Source organism: Fusarium oxysporum, chromosome 1 (genome assembly GCF_000149955.1).
Source record: "Fusarium oxysporum f. sp. lycopersici 4287 chromosome 1, whole genome shotgun sequence".
Lineage (NCBI taxonomy): Eukaryota > Fungi > Ascomycota > Sordariomycetes > Hypocreales > Nectriaceae > Fusarium > Fusarium oxysporum.
Genome location: NC_030986.1, coordinates 3378682 through 3396659, shown reverse-complemented (window position 1 = coordinate 3396659; position 17978 = coordinate 3378682). Strand labels below are relative to the sequence as shown.

Sequence of the window (17978 nt, the reverse complement as noted above, 5' to 3'; positions counted from 1 at the left end):
AACGGCGCTTAGGACCTCTAACGGATGCCCTATGCCGCGTTGTCACCTGCAAAAGCCGTCGGCTCAACCTCTTCCATCCTAATCCATGAATACGAGGTATGCCAGAGAAAAAGCCCCGGCGGTGCTCCCCGTTCCCCCCATATGCCACTTTGTTATTAGGGGCATCTGTGCTACTGCTACTGCTACTGCTACAATGCAGCTCTACCAGGACCAGGTTGTTGGCGTCCCGGCCCCGGCGCTGAGAGCTGAAAAAGGTCATTTATTACATATAAGCAGGGACAAGGGTCAACATCAAGACAAGACATGATGCTCAGAGCCTGTTGATGGATTCTCGCACTCATTAAACGAGTATTATTACCCACCTGTGAAGGCTTGTGATTGAGGCGCCATCCTTGAAAATGTTAAAACACAGGCCAGGTCTGTTCCAAGGCATTCGTCTATTCGTCTTCAATTTGGGAAGATTCTCCATCTGATGCTGGTTATTATCACATATTCAAAACTCCGAGTCATTCAGATAACATGAACCCTTGAGTTCATGCAAAGACATGTAGCAGATGGCTATCTGGCCCATTTCAAACTTGCATCGATAAATCTTGACGGAAGAGAAACTCCATCGCCAGCTGTACTCCGTATCTTTTGGACCATTCTCGGCTGTTCCGTCTCCGTTCCTATTCATAGCTCACTCGCTTGCCACCATAGACGCAATACAGCCTCAGATCAGACTGAGGCCAATGCCCTTTGAAAACTGAGGTCGCACGCATTGCATAGGATCGGGATACAAGATAGAATATTCCGGACAAAAGAAAATTCCATCACATGGCAAAGATTCTTGAGACAGAGACTTGGCTTGGTGTAGATTTTGGAGAGCCAGTGGACCAGGAGAAATACGGCCTGCCCAGTCAAGACTAGTAACCGCCCAACGTTCCCAAGCCATTGTTTCTGATTGTTTAGGCCATCGCGCTCATCAGTTACGACCTCATTCTCCACAGAAAGGTGTTGGACTTGGAGAATGTCTTCTGGTTGTTAATTGGCTAGCGTACAGTAGGTAGTTCTCCCACCAGTACTCTTGTCATCATGGGATGGATTTTGACAGCACAGAGCACCTAATGCCCGATCTATCTTCCTCAGCCACTCAGAGGCTCTGAAACCACAGCATAGACAGGTGCGGCATTGGCTTAACATTAGACAAGAAACTATCCACCACCAACATCAGCTTCAGCTGCATCACATTGACCGTGCTGCTATCTCATTTCCCAAACCTCGATCCTCCGCTGGATCTCTGTCTTGCCCCAGCTGCTACGATCCGAATCAGAAACCCTCTGCAAAGACACGATTTAAAGCGCTCCGCATCTCTAGATCTTCCTCCAAAGACAAAATGTCAACTGAGCAACGCCCAACTGGCGATGCCCTCATTACTTCCGAGGACCCGAACCACCCTGCTAACCTGATCCCTTCGCTATGCGCAAAGTTCTGGACTCTGGGCTGGGTTACTGGAACAGGAGGCGGTTGCTCTATTCGAGATGAGTATGTTTACCTTGCTAGTGTTTGAAATTTCGTCATTTTTTACCCCGCGACCCCGCCATGATGAGTTGGAGAAGGCAAATTTATTTATTACAAGACTCATGTTACCGGTATATATCCTCCTCAAGTGAATGGGGCATCATTTGAACCTTCTCCTGAGTATTTGCTATCAAAATAGGGAGCAAAAGTTTCTCTAACTTAAACCATGATCGCAGTGATCTCGTATACATTGCGCCCTCAGGCGTTCAAAAAGAACTCATGAAGAACACCGATATCTATGTCATGGCTCTTTCTGAGCAAGATCCTAACCACAACAAGCTCAACCAGCGCACTTATCTGCGATCTCCTCCCTGCTACAAGCCTTCTCAGTGCACCCCCTTGTTCCTTGCTGCTTTCACCCGCCGAGGAGCTGGCTGTTGTATACATACTCACTCTCAATGGGCTGTTCTGGTCACCCTCCTGTTAGAATCACAAGGCCCCGGAAAGGACCGAGTTTTCGAGATCAACAACATTGAGCAGATCAAGGGCTTTGGCCGTGGCATGAACAAGACAGGCAACCTGGGTTATCATGACACCCTTCGCATTCCAGTCATTGAGAATACTCCTCATGAGGAGGACTTAACCGAGTATCTTGAAGAAGCGATGGATAAGTATCCCGACACATACGCTGTTCTCGTCCGTCGTCACGGTGTTTACGTCTGGGGTGATAACGTTCATAAGGCCAAGACTCAATGTGAGAGGTAAGGAAGATATCACAAGCTCACTCATGATCTGCGAATGATTATGCTAATATGATGTAGCCTCGATTATCTGTTCCAGCTTGCCGTTGAGATGAAGAAGCTCGGCCTTCCTTGGATCAGCGAAGTCGAGCAGATTGCTCCCCAGCGAACATAGTCGGAGAAGCAGTAAGAGTGTGACTACAAATCCCGGCACCTTAGTTTGTGCTCTTGGCGAACGGGGTTGCTTACCAGGTAGTTAGTTTGAAAGCCAAAAAGGAGGCAAGGCGTTATGTGAGATGATGGCTGAAAGAAAATTCGAGGGTAGTCGATAGATGAATGTGGTTGATAACATGATAATGACCAAGGTACGAAAAAATCTCACCCGGAGAATAGAGCATGCCACCATTACGGATCATTCTCTTGGCGAGTTTTTTGATGGGCATCATATCTTCCAAAATTGGTTTACAGTTCAGCCCGCGAAGCCATGAACTTCGAACAAATTACTGACAAGACTTGCTTCATGATTATGCACATAACGCTCAACATATTCAGGACCTTGTTGCTATAAAATTAATAATTATCCAACTTATAGCTCATCTCTAGGGCGTTGCTGCTCAACAACATCGGGCTCCTCCCACATCCTCTTCTTGGGATTGCCGATATTGTCTTCATCACCCTCTGGGATATTCCCCAGCTCATCTGCCTCTCTCACAACGTTCACAATCTTATCCACCTCCTCCAAAACCTCGGCCTGCTGCTCAGTGCCAACCTTGACAGTAGGCAATTCATCGTCGGGCAAGCCCTCCACCGGAACTCCTTTGCTCGCTTGTCCAGCCTCTTTCACCTGGCCCTGCCCAGAACCCGCTTGCATTACCGCACTGCCTGCCGATGTTCCCAATCCGAACATCAACCTCAGCGGTAGCCAAACAATCCACCACATCGGTCCATACAGCAGTCTTCTGAACAACAGCCAGCCGAGTGTACAAGCTAGCATATAAAACGTCGTCTGAAGGTACCACGTATCGCTTTTCTGCGAGCGCAGCAATGTGCCTAATAAGTCCTTGGAGCTCGCCAGCATTGTGTCCAGAGAACCATACGACTCGTTCAGTTGCTTCAAAGCAGCAGAAGATTCCGTCAGAGTCTCATGTGCAAACTCGCTGCGAGCCAACTCCGCCTGGATCAAATCATGTGTTCGTCGCAGGGCGTTGGTCACATTAGCACTCGCACCAACGTTCTGTTGATCCTCTTCAGTGAGGCTCGATTGCTGCTTCTGAACATGCTGCTGATGGCGTGTAGGACGAGCAGTCTTTTCATCGTCAGGGTAAAGAGAGTTGGTCTCGGAGGTAGGCTGTGAAAATGATGTAAGGAGGATCTCGCGCTCTCGTCTTTGTGCCTGTGCGAGGCTATGCTTTGCCGACAGTCGTGCTTTTCGAAAAGAGAGACGGCAGCTAGAGTACGTTTAGACATAAATACCATTTTCCTTTCAGTACAAACCATACCTTTCAAGCTCCTTTCCAATCTTTTCGACACTCTCTTTCAATCGGTCTTTGTCATGCTCTGCACCACGCAGAAACTCCACTTCTTCCTGCAGAAGCTCATGCTCCTCTTCTCCGTCCCGTAGAGTACTCGTAATTTCTGCGCTGAGTTCGCCGCTTTCGCTGCTCTCCTCATCGGTGGTCAGGGGCACAGAGCCAGGTCGGAATTTGAGTGTTGCGAGTCGATCGATAAACTCTTTGAGCTGTGTTGTAGTCTCTTGCAGAGCCGTCAGACGCTCCTGCAGACCCTCGAAGGACATTTTCAACTTGTTGAGCTTGCGATATTATGCTGGTGAAGAAGAACTGTTAGGTGTATACTGTACAAGTCGATCTCGAAACGTGGTCCGTCATTATCATGACGTTGCAGTTAGCTGGGTGCTGCCCCTTTAGGGCGATATGCATGTACCGAGACGTTATCGAACCTCGAAATTTCAGCATCGCCAAACTACCCGCCTATAGCTCTTGAGTGTGTTAACGACCACGTTCGACTCCCTTGCCAAAGCCAATTTCTCTTCGTATTTCACGAGCTTCGCCTTCTCCTCGCCGTCAAGATGATCACCAAGTTTATGACTGAGGTTTCGGCCAAATTCAACCCGTTCTCTGCCTGCGCAAAGCCAGCTCGTCTGTTTCTCACATTTCTGCCTCCGAATGCCCGAGCGAATGGAACGACAATCACATCAACCATCCTACCCCGAACTTCAAAAGAGCCCAGCTCCCTACGAGTGAAATTTAGTACGTAATACTAGAAGGCTATAGTCTCCATGGGGGTCCAATGGCTAACGAGATGCAGAGGATGGCAAGGAGCTCAACTTCGACTGCCAAAAGATCAACATTAAAGGACTGGTCGAGGAAGTAGACCGACATTCGCGTCAACTGCAGAAGGCAGCCGACTTGACCGATTAAAATATGTGAAAAACACCGCTATACTGTAACACTCTGCACAAACGGCGTTTAGGAAACGACTCATGTACATTTACGAACCCCAACATGGCATAGCAGGGATTGAGGGTCTTGTATAATATTACGACAATTGGCATCATTTTTATATATTGTTCTTGAGCATCTCTGTGCTCAACTTTTGTGAAGACTACATGTCTGCCATACTTCTTCCTTTTATGCAAGATGGTTGGTCTATGAACACTTAAGCAGAGGCACCGCTGATGAAGAACCACTTGTCGATGGAAGCATCGATCTTCTCGGCGGGGACATCCTCGTTGGGAGGCAGAGGGGGGAGCTGGTCAGGGGAGACGCGAGAAGGAGAGTTCTGGACAGTGACGTTGGTGCTATGCAAACATTAATATCAACTGTGTTAGGAAGACAGCTCAGAGACTTACGTGGAGACACCGCCAGCAGGGGTCTTGCCAGTGATGAGACGCTCCCAGGCCTCAGCACACTCGCGGACGACGTCAAGAGCGTAGCTTAAAGTTGTTAGTCTTGGGCTCACTAAGCCGGAGTTTGAGAACTCACCTCTTGTTCTTGCACTCGCCAGTGAAGGCAAACTGGTTCTCGGGCTTGCCATCAGGAATCTTGTAGATACGGAACCACTCGTTGGTGGCACGGAGGAGACCAGGAAGGTGTCGCTCGACATCCTCGACGTCGTTCAGCTTGGAGGCGAGAGGGTCGTTGATATCAATGACAATGACCTTCCAGTCAGTCTCCTCCTCGTCGAGGAGAGCCATGACACCGAGGACCTTGACCTGCTTGACCTGGCCGGTGTAACCAACGAGCTCACCGATCTCGCAAACATCGAGAGGGTCGTTGTCACCCTTAGCCTTGGTCTCAGGGTGAACGGAGTTGGGATCCTCCCAAGTCTGGTGATCGAGTTAGGGATGACCATGTCAGATTGGGATAAATATGAGCATACCTGAGGGAAGGCACCGTAGTTCCAGAGGTAACCCTTGTGGGGGAAGCAGTTTCGGACGTATCGAAGCTTGCCCTTCTTGATATCCTGCTTGATGGGGTTGAGGAGCTCCTCCTTGGAGATCTAGAGTGAGATTTTTGTCAGTATTCATGTTTTGCGTTTTGTCGGTCTGGGCAATGATTGCGCAAGGAGGGGGAGGGGTAATATTGGAGCACACGACAGCTGTAGAAAAAGCAAAGCGTGCCGAGCAGGTAACAAGACCGCAATTGATGTTGACCAGAACATACCTCGAGCTTGGCATTGGTCCATCGAGGAATCTCGACAACCATGTTCAGGATGGTCTGCTCCTGGTTGGCATAGAGAGGAATATCATGGAAAGGAGAAACGGGCTGGCCATCCTTCTCGATGTAGACTCGGTGCTCGAGGGTGTTGGGAGCCGCAACCTTGCGGACGGTGTAGTTGGAGGCCATGTCGGGCTTCTGCTTTGAAACAGGACCTGTTGGTGAGGATGAGGAGGAAAAGTGTCGAGCAATCTGAGCTGTTCGACGGGAAGAAATTTTGGAGGTTGACGTAGCAGCAGAGTGAGAATAAGAAGAGGATGGAGGGGGCGGGGCACCACTGGTAACGGCACTATTGCTCCCGCCGGGGCCTGCAGCGGCAGGGCTGCGTGCTGCCAGCGACGCCATGTAATTGGCCCGGCCAGGTACTCGGTATGGCGACAGCGACGGCGCTGCGGAGGGACTGTACAGCAGTGTCCCAGTGGCTGTGGTGCCTGTGCCTTTGCTTCTGCCTGTGACTGTAGTGCGTAACGACCTCTGGAGCAGCAGAAGCCGGGAACTTTGCGGCTGTAACATCAATACTAAGCTGGTCTTTAGGGGGCGGCTTGAAGTGGAGCAGCCCCGGGGAGAAGGGTGCAAAAGGGAGAGAGGAAAGGGATTGGGAGATTATATCAAGAGTATACGGTGAGAAGAAACCTTATGCCTAGGCCTTACACCGCGGTCGTCGGCTGTAGCGCAGGGCTTCAAGAAAGACCGAGGTCGTCTTTTTCGCGGGCACGGGAGTTGGTTTTCGGACGGACGATACGGACCAGAAGCTAACTGGATCTGGATATCATGATGGGTCTCGGTGGTGCTAAATCGGACCTCATCTCCATGCCGTGTCATATCCACACAACGCGGCCGACAGCCCGGAGACAAGTCATGACCCGATGAGCCTATTTCATTACACCTGCAGCTAAATGGGTTGAAGCAATGTCTAGGCTCAGGTCCTTCTTCCACTTCCCTCGTGTAGTCAATTCAAGATATTCACTGCGGAGACTATTAAATATTTCCTTCTGCTCTGCACTCAAGCCTGTCATGAAAATTCTCCCATCTCCGTAACCGGAACATAAACCGTCTTATTATTTGGTGCAACACCAAGATGCAGACCCCATCCATCCACACCGTTTGAAAAGCCAGAGCCCCAAACGATGCACCAGGACCCACGATACTGATCACCTCATATCGATTGGTGCTGAGTGATTCAACAATCAATTGGATATGAGCCTAAGCCCATGGTTTGCGCCACGAGCCGGTTCATCGTCGTTCTTGCACCCAAGGTGCTACATACACTACGAACCTCAAAATGACACTGTTTTGTACTTTTGATAGACACGCCCATTCTGATTCAACTAACGAGACTAACCAAGCAATAATCAAAGGATATAAACAAACAGCACTTCAAGAACCCCTCTCGGTACCCCAGACATATTAAACTTAGGGACTGATCCCTCGATGATACCCAGACAGACTGCGGTGACAGCAAGTGAACTTTCTCGCCTGCTCAAGAAAACGAAGCTTATCGAAACAAAAGGCCATAACCAGAATCGGCATCCTTATTCACTATCCTGTAATTGCCCACTTAGCCAGCGACCTCAGCATAGACAGAGGACTTAGTACCCCGTTGCTCCAAAGGAGAAGTCTCGGATTCAACTGTAGCTGCCTCAGACTGGACAGGGGACAAATTGTCTCCCGCAGCCAGAGGCTCCTTTCCCTTTCCCTCAAGGGTTGGCGATCGGCTTTGAACTGGAGTAGAAAAGCCCTCAGCCTCGGGTCGCCAGTCTCGAAGGTCATCCTCAGCGTCGTTGAGGATTTGACGTGCCTGGGAGGAGTGTTGATAAGGCACTCGTGTATCACCAGGGACCACAGGCGAATCGTCGAGAAGCTCCAACAGACGGCGGCCATGTTTGGCTAGTATGATCTGCTTTTCGGCACGTTCGATGGTGGCAGCGAACTCGGCAGCATAGGCTTCTTTGAGCTTTTGTCGGGTCTGCATGATCGGTCAGTCTTGCTCAAATGGTTGATGACGCGATGCAAGTCGCAACTCACGATGTTGGTCAATTGAGCCTCCGCCACAAGGTTCTCGGCCTCAGCTCTCACCAATTCCTGCTCGAGGACAGGCAATCTTGTGCTACCAGGCTCCTTCAACTTCAACTTCTGGATCTCGTCGGCAATCTTATCCTTGTTCTCGCGGCTGGGCTGTACGCTCTTCTCGGTGTTTCGAATAGCCTTGAGATAGGCGCGAGAATCGTCAAGAGCATGAGCATATGCGTCCTCCTGCTCGCCCATTTCACTTAGGACAACTCCCACCTTATCCGAGATATCACTAATACTGTCATCTCCGGTGTGCTCACCCCATTCAGATAACTGAGTCGCGATGGAAACCCGCTCACGGCCGGCGGTCTCATGGGCGCCAATGAGGTTATTCTCCGATTTGATGAGGCGGAAGAGCTTACGGGACAGCTCAGGTTGGACCTGGCCGCGGAGTGAGTTGAAGGAGAAACCCCGCTTGGCTCCGGCACCAGCACCAGAGTTGCCCTTGGATTTGTTGGATCGAATGGAGAGTGCGCGATTCCTAGAAAAGGGTTTCACGTCAATCGGGCTTTCCAAACATAGTGGTTCATGGCGTGAAGTAGAGGCATCAAAACTGAAGCGTGACATTGTGTTTTGATATACAGTAAGGTTGGTTAAGGCGCGACAACATATGAAGTTTGACAATTGTTGTAGATACTGACGGGAGCTTACATGTTGAAGGCTTGAGGAAGGATACCTAGAGAGCCAAGGTAGGCAGGTGAATCAGGTATCGCTCAAGAGTGACTGCGACTCGTCCAGAATGCACCTTCTTTCATATAGTCAGCTTTCACATCACAGAACACTCTTGCCTTCCCCGCCACCTATGGAACCACAAAGCCCAACGTCTCCTCACACAAACAGGTGACAGCTTACAGTGGAATAAGGCGATTCAAGAATTCAGCTGCAGAGCCGCTTTGGGTGGTAAATCAGTGCAAATCGTCTGGGTCCGGGTCAGGTCTGTTACAAGGGGGATGGATGTAAAAGGTCTCCAGAAGTTAAAGCTACCGATACAAAGGCAGGGGTTGTGCAGGCTTTAAACAAGCAGAAGGGCCTTTTGAACTGACGTTGACGACACTAACACATCTTGATCTGCCCTGCTTTCGGTAGCACAAGTACATGTTTTCAGCTGCACCTACGCTCACATTTGGAGTAACTCCCTGTATCTGTCTTAGAGAGCCTTTGGATGTTCGGTGGCGGAATGCAGTGTGATGTCATGAGCTCTTCTAGCGACGATCCAGCCTTGCGGGACACTCCGCACCCCGCCCAAACGATACGTGAACAGGCTTTCCAAAGGGTCACAGAGTAACAGCTCCAAATGACGAAGATCCGTGGCTCCCGAGAAAGAAAGCACGAGGCTCAGGCTTTCATGTAAGAGACATTGGTCGAATAGCATTTTGAGATTCTTAAGTTGACCTTTTCTACTGTGACAACTTATGATCCACAGCCCATTGAGCCAAAACAAAAAAAAACCTCCATCTTATTTCATTGCGCTATATCGCCTATTCCTGTGCATTATTAACGCCCACCCTGTATCCAACATCTTTAACAAGACAGTTTCCCCCAAGCCTTGCCCAAATAGTCATACGTTCCCTTATCAATACATAAAACATATTGCCAATGCCGCTAAACACAGCCCGCCAAGTAGCGCATGCTCTGTACAACGTCATCGTCTCTAATTACACCCACAATTCGGCGTTGGTGCCTTCAGACGATCAATAGCGCTCATAGACAACAGTGCCACTGTTTCGTGGGCTGTGGCTGTAGGACCGTCTAGAGACGCTGGTGTAGCTTGCTCGGGGAGAGCGTGAGTGATGGTGGTGATGGTGGTGATGGTGATGATGACCTGTGTATCGTCTAGAAGGCGTAATCTCTTCGTGATAGTAGTACTTGGTCCTAGGCTTGGGTTCACTGCCAAAACACATCCTGGTAGTTCTTTGAGGGTTTGTTCGGCGAGTGCAAGATTGGTCGTAGCTGTGATAGGACGGGATTAGTCGAATGAGATAGTTAAAACGACTGTAAAGTGAGACCCTGATTGATCAGCCTCAACTTGAGATATTGGTTGTTGAATTATAAATGCAAAAGAATGTGTGAGGCTTCGAGGAGGGTTCTCATGTTCAATCTTATACCAGTGCCCTGGTTTCTTTTGCCCGGTTTCTTTTGACTAACCCATGCTGTCAGAACCTGGCGCAGACAAGGAGAGGGTCCTTAACCAGGGTGACCATTCGGAGCCTGTCTCGCCCACCCATCTCAGGCTTAACTGGGAGACACAGTCCCTCCACACAACTTTCGTGTGGTACCAAAGTCCGTGTTGAGAGCCCGGCAAAGTCCAAGATGCTATTAAAAGAGGCTGGGCCTACCTGGCTTACGGAGTTGCCCGCCTCTACGGATAATGGCTTGGACCCTATCCTTAGTGGTGGCTTTGCTGTCTTTGTCAGAACATGACCAAAGCGAAGCGAGTATTTGACTGTCATTTGATGTTTCTTGCGTCTTGTAAACAGGAAACCTGATCCATTTACTAATATGAGATCCCTCTATTTTACACTTTTACATCTTTTCCAGCAGCTGCTTCCAGGCTCCTCATCATGTAAAGGTGAAGACCCCTCTATCAAAAGACACGTTCCGTTCCTATTAAAGCGTCTATTTCTTGGGCTTAAATCCCACCTGCACCTGGCCCAACGCCCAAGTAGTGACAAATACTACCATGGCACTGGCAAAGATGACCAAAGGTTTTCGAAGAGCGCTCGAGAGAGGCGCATCGTAAGAGATGATGAGTTGGCGGTCTCGGAACTCGTCGACCAAGTTTCGCGCCTTGATGCTGACAGCTGTTCTACCGACAGTATCGAGGTAGGTTCTGGTCAGATCAACCGAGGTAGATACGATGGATGATTCGGGAATGTTGGTGTGGAACTTGACGTTCCTGTATCAAAGTTAGCAAAGGCACAGATAGTGCTTGGACTGTTGGCTTACTCAGCGCCCTCTGGAAGGAGAACATTGACATTGATGTGCTCATATTCAACGCCTTCCGGCTGCTTGGGGCCCTCAATGAAAGGAATTCGGAGTACGAAACTACCAGTGGTGGTCTTTCGCAGGAAGTTAGAAGCATCGGAGTTCCATCCAATAGTGAAAGGGTACCTCCATCCACCAAAAAGAGGGTATCGCGGCTTTAGAACAAGAAGAGCGTCTCGGTTGTCGGTTCGCCAAGTAGACGTCGTGACGTTGCCGATCACATCTGTATAGTAGGCGTCCACGCTTCCGCCCGGAAGAGGAATTCGCAGCTGGTCGAGGTAATGCGAAGGACGAACTCCTGCAACCCCATGCTGACGGTACAACGAATGCTGAGAATATTTGATTCGATCGAAGTTGTCAGAAAGGTTGGCACCGCCGTGATACATCTCGTAGTGCTCCTCGAAAGCGATGTTGCCGCCCCAGTGGCTGACTTCAATCAAACGGTCGAGCTCCTTGACATGAATAACCGGTTTGGTAAACTGAAAGCGAACGTTTGCAGGGGAGACAGCACCGGCGGGCTTTTCATCGAAGGGACCATAGATGAGCTTGGTGCCCTGCTTGACGGGAAACTCCTTGACCTCGCCACTGCCTGGAAGCTTTGTATAATCGGGGACATCGGCCGAAGCAGCCTTAAGCTCGGTCTTCTGCTTCTTCGTGATGTAGGCAGATGGTGCATAAACGGAAAAGTTGAAGCTTAGGTATTGATCATCGTCCTGAGAAACAGCCGCGGGGAGAGGAGTGTAGGCTTTCAGGTAATAATAGGTGATTCCGAGTGTTTGTTGAGCACCAGGCTTGAGCGGCGTGGGCAGTCGGATACGATAGTACTGAATATCACTATATTGCACCCATTAGTATTAAATTGCGACATAGTCAAGCTTGAAGACACATACCTGAGAGAATCCAAACGTCGATCTTCCCGTAACAGTCGCGCCTTTCCAATCCGAGTCGGCCCAAGCTGTGATGCTCCAAGCGGATTCAGGATCTTTCTTGACGCCCCCAAGCACCAGGCCGTGGTCTCTTGTCTGCTGTAGATAGCGGAGATCTCTTTTGATCATTCGTGAATGTGTTGGTGATGGATTCGACGTGCACCAAATTGGCGTTCTTGAAAACCTGTGGAGGTTTAAAATCGACGGGCAGGATGACCTTTGATGTCTTGGAGTCTGTAGTTGCGCCAGCGAGTGCGAAGGAGACGAAGCTAAAGAGCGCCGTGGTGATGGCGAAAGGCTTCATGATGACGGCTTAGATAGGGATGCACTCATTGATTGAGAGATCCGAAGCTATCAAAAATGAAAATTTGTTGTGGCCGTGTACCGCAAGGTAATTGTGGTTAAAGTTTGATTAATGCAAGCTCGCAACTCTCAAGACACCTCAACTTCTAGACCCTCCTGAGACAGCTCCCCAAAAAGCATACGTTGCCCATTTGGCGCGTCAGCGGGAGCTTCAGGGTAGGTTCCATAGCTACCATGCCTAACCAATGAAAACGTGGCTAGATCTTGCAGCTCGGGAGAATCGTAGCGCCGGACCCGGACCCCCGGTACCTTAACTAAAAGTGCGTTGGCCTGAGCACTGGGAGCCACTGTGAGATACCTGAACGGCAGAAGAACCAAGTACCTTGCCTTGGAGACCCCCCCCCCACGAAGGTGGCTTACTGGGACCTGACATCATGTTACCAAGCTGGAGCTTAAACTGCCCAGACTGGACGCGGCCGACCCCCATGTTCCCCAGCTCATGAAGGTTGAGAGCAGTGAAACATGTGCATAGTCGGGGTATCATGACTTTCTTCCTAATTGTGAGTTCGAAGAGACAGCATTAAAAAAGAGAAGCAACTAAAAAAACGCAATTGGAACTCTAATGTGTTGTGCGACTTTCAGTCAAAGTAACCACTAATACCAATGGCCCCCTCCATCAACGGCCCGACAAGATGAGAGCTCAACACCAGGGCTCCAGTTGGAATTGAGGAGAAGAGACAGCTCAACCCACACGCATCTAAGACCACGAATGTCTAAGCGTGAGGCGCCTGAGTTCTTGTTCGGGCTAGTATCATTTTTGAGGAGAGATGTCTCTTGTTTGCTTACTTCCTTTTGCAACGAAGCGGTCAATCAACCAAACTATGAAGGCAGGAAGGGTACAGAGATAGCTCGGGTACCTAGGTAGAAACCAGGTGCAAATCTATGTATTTCGGATACTTACATAGTATGTAGTTGAGGGTCAAGACAGCGGAGACTTGGGACGATCTGGCTGTTGCCAATTGGTCACAAGATAGAAGATGAAGTACATGTCAACCTTTATTTGCAGGTAGATGTACTTTGCTTCTGGCCGATTGATGACATGAGAAGACAACTAATAAGTTAACTCCCTGCAAATCTCCCGCTCAACGGCTTGTCCTGACCTCGACTCACCTCAATTTACTTCAGTCCAGTCCCGTCAGGACCTGCTAGCACCTACCTACCTTACCTACATAAGGTGCTTTCTACTCCACCTCCCTTCCATCCCATCCCATCCATATCTGGGCTGCTTTAAAAACCCTGTATCCCCCTACCTACACCATCCTCCTTATACTCCTCAACCTATTCTAAATTGTGTTTCTTTCCTTTCGTGAATACGTCTTGCTCCCTACAAAAGTTTCCACGGTGACCTACGCGCTACGAAGCTTCAACAAGACACTACCCCGCCAAATCCGAACCCCGCCAAAAGTCAACACTCCCTCATCAAAATGGTCGGTCTCGGTCCTCGACGTCCTCCCTCCCGAAAGGGTACGTATACTCAAATGCTATCACATATCGTGTTATGACGTCCCCGCGACCGAGAAACCCTACATCTCGTTATTTGGGAGCATCAATTGCTGCTGGCCACGAGCTGTTGCTTGTTCACGGAGAGGAAGCTTGCTCGGTGGGGCAGAACCAGCAAAAATGCGCTGCGATGACGATGTTTCTCCATCCTCTCCAACATTCCTGGTGACGAACCTTGGAGACAAGACGAAGTCGTCTTCTAGAGTCACGACAGTGCAAAAAGCCGTCGTGCGAAATCGAGAGCCATCCCGGTTGGCTCTTGGGGCTCGGCCAAGAATCGGCGACAACAATGATAATCGACTGTGCATGCAACTATGACCTCAAGTTTCGGGGAAACAACGAATTTGCAGATAAGGTGTATTACGTGAGCTCGTACTTCGTGGTTACTGAATGCTATTGGGTTTGCCAGCTGGCAATCACTGCCCTACTGTCAAAGTGTAGATGCAGTGCTTGTGCAGTGACCATGCAGCACCGAAGTCAAATGCGCTGCCCTTCTGTTAACATTTCCCTCCTCAGAGTTTCTTGTCTTTCCAACTACATGCATGCAAAATAATATCAACCAGCTCAAATATCCGTTGCTAACAATAAATCATGTCAGGATCAATGGCCGATGTCCCTAAGGATCTCGCCGATGAGATTCACAAGCTCGAGAAGCTCTTTACGGTAGAGCCCGCTAAGCTCAAGGAGATCACCGACCACTTTGTCTCCGAATTGGCCAAAGGTGAGCCCTACTGTTCTGTAGACTACAGGGACGACTATCTGACTTTCCATAGGCCTCAGTGTTGAGGGGGGTAGCATCGTGAGTTCGAAACAGACACCTCCAATCCTGCTTCTAACCAAGTCCATAGCCTATGAATCCTACCTGGGTCATGTCATACCCCGATGGCTATGAAACCGGAACTTACCTGGCCCTGGATATGGGCGGAACAAACCTGCGAGTCTGCCAGATCAGCCTGACCGAAGAGAAATCCGAGTTCGATATCCTCCAGTCCAAGTACCGCATGCCCGAGGAGCTCAAGTCTGGTACATCTGAAGAGCTTTGGGAATACATTGCCGAGTGTCTTTACCAATTCCTCGAGACTCACCACGGAGACTGCAGCAAGCTGGAGAAAATCCCTCTGGGTTTCACATTTTCATATCCTGCCACCCAGAACTACATCGATGAGGGTATTCTACAGCGATGGACCAAGGGCTTCGACATTGATGGTGTGGAGGGCAAGAACATCGTGCCCATGTTTGAGGAGGCCCTGAAGGCTCGCGTATGCTGAACATCACTCTAAAACCCCAATAATCGCTGCTAATCATGTGAATAGGGCGTCCCCATCAAGCTTGCGGCTATCATTAATGATACTACTGGCACATTGATCGCTTCAGCCTATACTGATACCGCCATGAAGATCGGCTGCATCTTCGGTACGGGATGCAATGCTGCTTACATGGAAGACTGTGGTTCCATTCCCAAGATTGCCGACCTAAATTTGCCCGCTGATCTGCCCATGGCCATCAACTGCGAGTGGGGAGCTTTTGACAATGAGCACAAGGTCCTTCCCCGAACTGCCTACGATGTGACTATCGATAAGGAGTCTCCTCGCCCTGGACAACAGGCCTTCGAAAAGATGATTGCTGGTCTCTACCTCGGCGAGATTTTCCGACTCATCCTCGTCGACCTTCACGATAACAAGGCCATCCATATCTTTGAGAACCAGGACATTGCTCTGCTACGCAAGCCTTACTCCCTCGATGCTTCCTTCCTGTCTGCTATTGAAGAGTACGTTTTTGTTTTGCTGGGGCTACGCACACTGCTAATTGTCTGCTTTAGGGACCCCTGGGAGAACCTGACTGAGACGTATGATCTCTTCGTCAAGAAGCTGAATCTGAAGCCCACACGTCCCGAACTGGAGCTCGTTCGAAGGACCGCCGAGCTCATCGGCACACGTGCTGCTCGCCTTTCGGCTTGTGGTGTCGCTGCTATCTGCAAGAAGAAGGGTTACGAATCTTGCCACGTCGGTGCTGATGGCTCCGTGTTCAACAAGTACCCCTACTTCAAGGAGCGAGGAGCTCAGGCTCTGCGAGAGATTCTCGACTGGCCTGTGAAGACCGACAAGAAGGCTGAGGACCCTATTGAGGTTCTTACTGCCGAGGACGGCAGTGGTGTCGGCGCCGCCCTGATTGCCGCCCTGACCCTTAAGCGAATCAATGAGGGCAACATGGCGGGTATCCTTCATCCCGAGAACTTCAAATAGGCATGAGCGGGGGCCGATTGATGAAAGGCGCGTGATGGGTATCAAAGGTTAATATTAGGGTTGGTCGGAAAACGAAGATAGACGTGGACTTGAATGGAAAGCACGAATAGAGACGAAGGGTTTCTTAAAGACTATCAAGAGCGTGTGCCACTGACAGGCCTGGAATTCTTTGATGGATCCATTCGTCTAGCCCATGAATGTGCAAATAGGCAACCGGTATTCTGCGAAATAAAGTTAGCTTGATAGTGATGTAAAAATATATGGTATATCTTACTGTCTAGGGTCCAGTATCGTCTCCGTACGCCCTCCCACTCTCCCTCGCCAGCCTTCTCTAGACCAGACATGTCTACATCACTCTCCTCCCACTCGACATCGAGCCCTGCATCGGCGCACTGCATCTCGACCACCTTGGTGTATACGTCGTAGCAGATTTTTCTGTCAGCTCCAAGGCCATTGAAAAAGCTAAACTTGCCGTCCTGGTCCATAATGCCAATGATGCACTCGGAGAAGAAGTGACGTAGCTGAGAGTAGTCTTCGCCAAAGGTGTCGAAGTAAATGGCATCATAAACCTCACCATCCTCCAGTAGTTTTGGTACAATATCTTGCCACTTGCCCTTGTGCACCTTAAAGGCTCCCTCTTCAGGGCCGCTGTTCTCCCAACTAGGGCCAAATTTGGATTCATCCTTGGAGAGGTGCTCAAGAACGCTTGGGTGTGCCTCGATGATATGATGGCGTGAGGGTTTCAAATCAGCGAACATGCCATCGACGATACCCATGCCGAAACCAATGTTCAGGATACGTTTACCAGGTGCTGAGTCGGGAATCAGAGCGGCAACAGACCGGCGCATGATATCGGTCTCCCAGGCCATCATGACACCGTTGAGGTCAGAGTCGACAAGCTTGGCATCATCATATACAAGTTTCGAATTTAGATATTCCTCGCTTGTGACTTGCTTCTCTTGAGCATCGGGAGGAATGAACTTGGGTTCTTCTGGAGGAGGGGCGGTGTCTTCAGCGGATACCAGTTGAGGAGCTTCTTCGTCATCTTGTTCCGCTTCCATCTCTTCGTCACCATCATCTGAACCAGATGATAGTGCTTCATAATCCCCCATAAGAGCGAACAGGAGTTCAGCTCGCACTCCAGCCTCCACACAAAGGTTGTATAGAGGCTTACGGCCAAGCCTAAGGGCAAGGCACCCTGGTGTCTCATTGTTGCTATCGACATCGTTCCAAATTGCACCTCTCAGGAAGAGATCGTGAACTATCTCTTTGGCCTCCTCAACGGAGCCATCCTCTTCCTGATCGTCATCGTCCCCAGAAGCAGGCCCGCAGGCACGTATAGCTGCATGTAAGGGTGTCTCCCCAGTCTTGGGGTCCTGAGCATTTGCCTTGCCGGTGGTTTTTAGCAGTTTCTGCAGACCACTTCTATCATGGCCCCAGGCATGGTACAAGACTTCTCGAATCTCGTCTGGGCAATCGGAGGAGATGCGCGCCGGCATAGAATCATCGATTTTGGGAGCCATGATGAGGGGCATGAAATAAAAATTGTGTCGCGGGGTCGACTTCGATTTTGAGGGGCACGGAAGTTTGGAGATGGGTGGACAATACACGGGCTACAAGGGTTGAGCAGCGGGCGTGACTGTCTATCTACGCATATGGTAAGGTTGAAGCCGATTTTTCGAGTTGAGGCTGTAAAAAAGAATCAAGGCCAAGTTTGTGCTAGGGTTGGATCTACTACGTAGTATACAGGTCTGGAGTTCGATGGTGAAGCATCCTGACCAAAAAGAAAACTGGGCCGTCTGTACGGTACAAAGAAGCCAGAATATAAGTCTCGCATTAGTTATAGCAAGGGTCTATCGCTTTCTACGAAGTGTCTCATAGTTCCATACCAGTTATTAAATAATGGTCTCATCA

The 17978-nt window shown here is 49.8% G+C and overlaps 8 protein-coding genes across 19 annotated transcripts; 3 read left to right on the top strand and 5 right to left on the bottom strand.

Annotated features, from left to right (window-relative positions):
* The first annotated feature begins 178 nt into the window (after positions 1-178).
* On the top strand, positions 179-3725 carry FOXG_00563 (methylthioribulose-1-phosphate dehydratase). Of its 6 annotated transcripts, XM_018377003.1 has the most exons (5): positions 785-1041; positions 1099-1524; positions 1737-2261; positions 2322-2426; positions 2501-2826. In XM_018377003.1, exons 2-4 carry the CDS (start codon positions 1376-1378, stop codon positions 2413-2415), a joined length of 768 nt encoding a protein of 255 aa, XP_018232653.1. In that variant the 5' UTR covers positions 785-1041; positions 1099-1375; the 3' UTR covers positions 2416-2426; positions 2501-2826. The 6 variants fall into 6 exon arrangements, with proteins under 6 accessions (XP_018232649.1, XP_018232650.1, XP_018232651.1 ...); XM_018376999.1 differs by having other exon boundaries at positions 179-1041; positions 2322-3725; XM_018377001.1 differs by having other exon boundaries at positions 593-1045; positions 2322-2945.
* FOXG_00562 (uncharacterized protein) lies at positions 2688-4115 on the bottom strand. Its single transcript, XM_018376998.1, has 2 exons — positions 3740-4115; positions 2688-3688 (listed from the first exon to the last, which is right to left on the bottom strand). Exons 1-2 carry the CDS (start codon positions 4033-4035, stop codon positions 2827-2829), a joined length of 1158 nt encoding a protein of 385 aa, XP_018232648.1. The 5' UTR covers positions 4036-4115; the 3' UTR covers positions 2688-2826.
* Positions 4116-4199: 84 nt separating this feature from the next.
* Positions 4200-5121, top strand: FOXG_00561 (uncharacterized protein). The gene is made up of 2 exons (XM_018376997.1): positions 4200-4507; positions 4566-5121. The coding sequence occupies exons 1-2, from the start codon at positions 4327-4329 to the stop codon at positions 4676-4678; spliced, it is 294 nt and encodes a 97-aa protein (XP_018232647.1). The 5' UTR covers positions 4200-4326; the 3' UTR covers positions 4679-5121.
* FOXG_00560 (inorganic pyrophosphatase) lies at positions 4616-6714 on the bottom strand. Its single transcript, XM_018376996.1, has 5 exons — positions 5924-6714; positions 5640-5759; positions 5243-5586; positions 5110-5193; positions 4616-5058 (listed from the first exon to the last, which is right to left on the bottom strand). The coding sequence occupies exons 1-5, from the start codon at positions 6488-6490 to the stop codon at positions 4917-4919; spliced, it is 1257 nt and encodes a 418-aa protein (XP_018232646.1). The 5' UTR covers positions 6491-6714; the 3' UTR covers positions 4616-4916.
* An 821-nt stretch (positions 6715-7535) lies between these two features.
* FOXG_17899 (uncharacterized protein) lies at positions 7536-12262 on the bottom strand (the record flags this gene model as incomplete). Its single annotated transcript, XM_018397908.1, has 11 exons — positions 7536-7943; positions 8003-8528; positions 8699-8723; positions 9163-9309; positions 9713-9997; positions 10193-10283; positions 10393-10557; positions 10688-10943; positions 10994-11856; positions 11923-11987; positions 12037-12262. 11 exons carry the CDS (start codon positions 12260-12262, stop codon positions 7536-7538), a joined length of 3057 nt encoding a protein of 1018 aa, XP_018232645.1.
* A 309-nt stretch (positions 12263-12571) lies between these two features.
* FOXG_17898 (uncharacterized protein) lies at positions 12572-12805 on the bottom strand (the record flags this gene model as incomplete). Its single annotated transcript, XM_018397907.1, has 1 exon — positions 12572-12805. The coding sequence occupies one exon, from the start codon at positions 12803-12805 to the stop codon at positions 12572-12574; it is 234 nt and encodes a 77-aa protein (XP_018232644.1).
* Positions 12806-13304: 499 nt separating this feature from the next.
* FOXG_00556 (hexokinase) lies at positions 13305-17813 on the top strand. 7 transcript variants are annotated; one of them, XM_018376991.1, is made up of 6 exons: positions 13305-13785; positions 14420-14542; positions 14595-14620; positions 14670-15080; positions 15135-15589; positions 15641-17813. In XM_018376991.1, the coding sequence occupies exons 1-6, from the start codon at positions 13746-13748 to the stop codon at positions 16062-16064; spliced, it is 1479 nt and encodes a 492-aa protein (XP_018232639.1). In that variant the 5' UTR covers positions 13305-13745; the 3' UTR covers positions 16065-17813. The 7 variants fall into 7 exon arrangements, with proteins under 7 accessions (XP_018232639.1, XP_018232643.1, XP_018232640.1 ...); XM_018376995.1 differs by having other exon boundaries at positions 14595-15080; XM_018376992.1 differs by having other exon boundaries at positions 13305-14542.
* On the bottom strand, positions 15082-17839 carry FOXG_00555 (arginine N-methyltransferase 2). The gene is made up of 2 exons (XM_018376988.1): positions 16339-17839; positions 15082-16285 (listed from the first exon to the last, which is right to left on the bottom strand). Exons 1-2 carry the CDS (start codon positions 17597-17599, stop codon positions 16251-16253), a joined length of 1296 nt encoding a protein of 431 aa, XP_018232636.1. The 5' UTR covers positions 17600-17839; the 3' UTR covers positions 15082-16250.
* Between the last annotated feature and the right edge of the window lie 139 nt (positions 17840-17978).

Coding starts and splice junctions, on each gene's coding strand:
- FOXG_00563 (XM_018376999.1), top strand. CDS start 1,376: ATGTCAACTGAGCAACGCCCAACTGGCGATGCCCTCATTACTTCCGAG. Junction 1,525..1,736: donor GGTTGCTCTATTCGAGATGA/GTATGTTTACCT, acceptor CCATGATCGCAG/TGATCTCGTATACATTGCGC. Junction 2,262..2,321: donor GCCAAGACTCAATGTGAGAG/GTAAGGAAGATA, acceptor AATATGATGTAG/CCTCGATTATCTGTTCCAGC.
- FOXG_00562 (XM_018376998.1), bottom strand. CDS start 4,035: ATGTCCTTCGAGGGTCTGCAGGAGCGTCTGACGGCTCTGCAAGAGACT. Junction 3,689..3,739: donor ATTGGAAAGGAGCTTGAAAG/GTATGGTTTGTA, acceptor AACGTACTCTAG/CTGCCGTCTCTCTTTTCGAA.
- FOXG_00561 (XM_018376997.1), top strand. CDS start 4,327: ATGATCACCAAGTTTATGACTGAGGTTTCGGCCAAATTCAACCCGTTC. Junction 4,508..4,565: donor CTCCCTACGAGTGAAATTTA/GTACGTAATACT, acceptor AACGAGATGCAG/AGGATGGCAAGGAGCTCAAC.
- FOXG_00560 (XM_018376996.1), bottom strand. CDS start 6,490: ATGTTACAGCCGCAAAGTTCCCGGCTTCTGCTGCTCCAGAGGTCGTTA. Junction 5,587..5,639: donor ACTACGGTGCCTTCCCTCAG/GTATGCTCATAT, acceptor CTCGATCACCAG/ACTTGGGAGGATCCCAACTC. Junction 5,194..5,242: donor GGCGAGTGCAAGAACAAGAG/GTGAGTTCTCAA, acceptor AACAACTTTAAG/CTACGCTCTTGACGTCGTCC.
- FOXG_00556 (XM_018376989.1), top strand. CDS start 13,746: ATGGTCGGTCTCGGTCCTCGACGTCCTCCCTCCCGAAAGG. Junction 14,543..14,594: donor TGTCTCCGAATTGGCCAAAG/GTGAGCCCTACT, acceptor GACTTTCCATAG/GCCTCAGTGTTGAGGGGGGT. Junction 14,621..14,669: donor GTGTTGAGGGGGGTAGCATC/GTGAGTTCGAAA, acceptor CCAAGTCCATAG/CCTATGAATCCTACCTGGGT.
- FOXG_00555 (XM_018376988.1), bottom strand. CDS start 17,599: ATGCCCCTCATCATGGCTCCCAAAATCGATGATTCTATGCCGGCGCGC. Junction 16,286..16,338: donor ACGATACTGGACCCTAGACA/GTAAGATATACC, acceptor TTTATTTCGCAG/AATACCGGTTGCCTATTTGC.